The sequence below is a fragment of the Cynara cardunculus genome (genome assembly GCF_001531365.2).
Source record: "Cynara cardunculus var. scolymus isolate 2C chromosome LG 16, CcrdV1, whole genome shotgun sequence".
Lineage (NCBI taxonomy): Eukaryota > Viridiplantae > Streptophyta > Magnoliopsida > Asterales > Asteraceae > Cynara > Cynara cardunculus.
In genome coordinates this window covers 12592185-12593942 of record NC_037543.1, presented here as the reverse complement: position 1 = coordinate 12593942, position 1758 = coordinate 12592185, and the positions used below count along the sequence as shown (strand labels likewise).

Genomic DNA, 1758 nt, shown 5'->3' with positions numbered 1-1758 from the left:
TCACATAAACTCCTTATCCTTCTGGGTTAGTGCCGTCAGTGGTTGAGCGATCTTGGAGAAATTTGAAATAAAACGGCGATAGTAACCTGCTAAGCCGAGATATTGGCGAATTTCTGTCGGGGTCCTTGGGGCTTCCCACTTCTTTATAGCCTCAACTTTGGGCGGATCAACATGAATTCCCTTCTCATTTACCACATGACCAAGGAAGTGCACCTCACGAATCCAAAATTCGCATTTGGAGAACTTGGCATACAACTTCTGATCCCTTAACAGCTCAAGTATCAACTTTAAGTGCTGCTCATGCTCCTCCTTCATTTTCCGAATAGATCAGTATGCCATCAATGAATACAATCACGAACTTATCCAAATATGGCCTACATACTCTATTCATTAAATCCATGAAGACTGTCGGCGCGTTAGTTAGCCCAAAGGGCATAACTAAGAACTCATAATGACCATAACGAGTCTTGAACGCCGTCTTAGGAATATCTACCTCACGGACCCTCATTTGATGGTATCCGAATCGAAGATCGATCTTTGAGAAGTAAGTGGCACCTTGAAGTTGGTCGAACAAGTCATCGATTCGGGGAAGGGGATATCGGTTCTTGATGGTCAGCTTATTGAATTCCCTATAATCGATGCACATCCGAAGGGACCCGTCTTTCTTTTTAACAAATAGTACTGGAGCTCCCCAGGGTGAGGAGCTGGGTCTGATGAATCCTGTGAGTCCAAATTTACTGATCAATCTTCATTAACATCACAACAATCATGGCAGATCTTGATTTAACAATAAGAACATCAAGAACATAGAGAGAGGAAAAGTCAAACTTTCAAAGCTCAGTCAAACTCTCTATTATGTATMAAATCTTACAATTATGCTCTYCTACACCTAATTACAAAGAACTAACCACTATTTATATGGTCAACAAACTAAAGACAAGTCAAAGTCAACCTTCTAAAGAAAAGTCAAACACGCTGACTTTTACAATTATAGACTATTTTTAACTTTCAAGACGAATACAATTAATACTGATTTCTCAGTCCTAACATTCTCCCCCTTTGTATTCAGAYTTGAAAGAAAATTCTGCGCTTTGAGTCCTTGTTTGAACTTTGAAACATTATGCACAAAATGTCTTCTTCAAATGAAATCTTCAACTTGTAGTCTTCAAGATCAACTGTTGAGAAAGATCTTCTAGCATTCTCCCCCTCGAATGTAGAATCATGGTGATCTTCTCTTTTGACAATGTAGATCAAAAATAATCTTCAGAAACACTGTACAAGATGTGATCTTCAAAGGATCTTCAGAAAACAAGTCTTCAGTAAACTGTTGTGAAAAATGATCTTCACATTCAACATCTCTCAGTCAATGTAGCAAAAAAAATCTTTCTGTAATGATCTTCAGTCGCACTTCTTCTTTTGAGTCTTTTGCCATTTTCGAAGTTACTCCCCCTTGATCTTTGCATCAGATTCTCTTTAACAATGTTCGGAAATGAATATTTCATTCATTATTACATATACTCCCCCTTATGATGTAATGAGAATCATTCCATCATACAAAAGATGAATGAAATTTTYCGTTTAAACCGTCAAATCATGAAACTGTAAGTAGATCTTTGCAAATCCACTTATTTAATCTTTTCAGAATAAGGGAATGGGAAGATAACAACCAATTTCAACGTATGAAATTGTTTTCAATCTTTATAAAAAGATTGGTCTGTGAGTATAACAGATATACTCAGTACAACGGATGTACTGTAT

At 37.2% G+C, this 1758-nt stretch overlaps 1 protein-coding gene across 1 annotated transcript; it reads right to left on the bottom strand.

Annotated features, from left to right (window-relative positions):
* On the bottom strand, positions 1 to 315 carry LOC112529007 (uncharacterized mitochondrial protein AtMg00860-like). Its single transcript, XM_025140089.1, has one exon. The coding sequence runs from the start codon at positions 313 to 315 to the stop codon at positions 1 to 3; it is 315 nt and encodes a 104-aa protein (XP_024995857.1).
* Positions 316 to 1758: the final 1443 nt, after the last annotated feature.

What these genes read in the sequence shown, in the direction of transcription:
- LOC112529007 (XM_025140089.1), bottom strand. Translation starts at nt 315, where the DNA reads ATGAAGGAGGAGCATGAGCAGCACTTAAAGTTGATACTTGAGCTGTTA.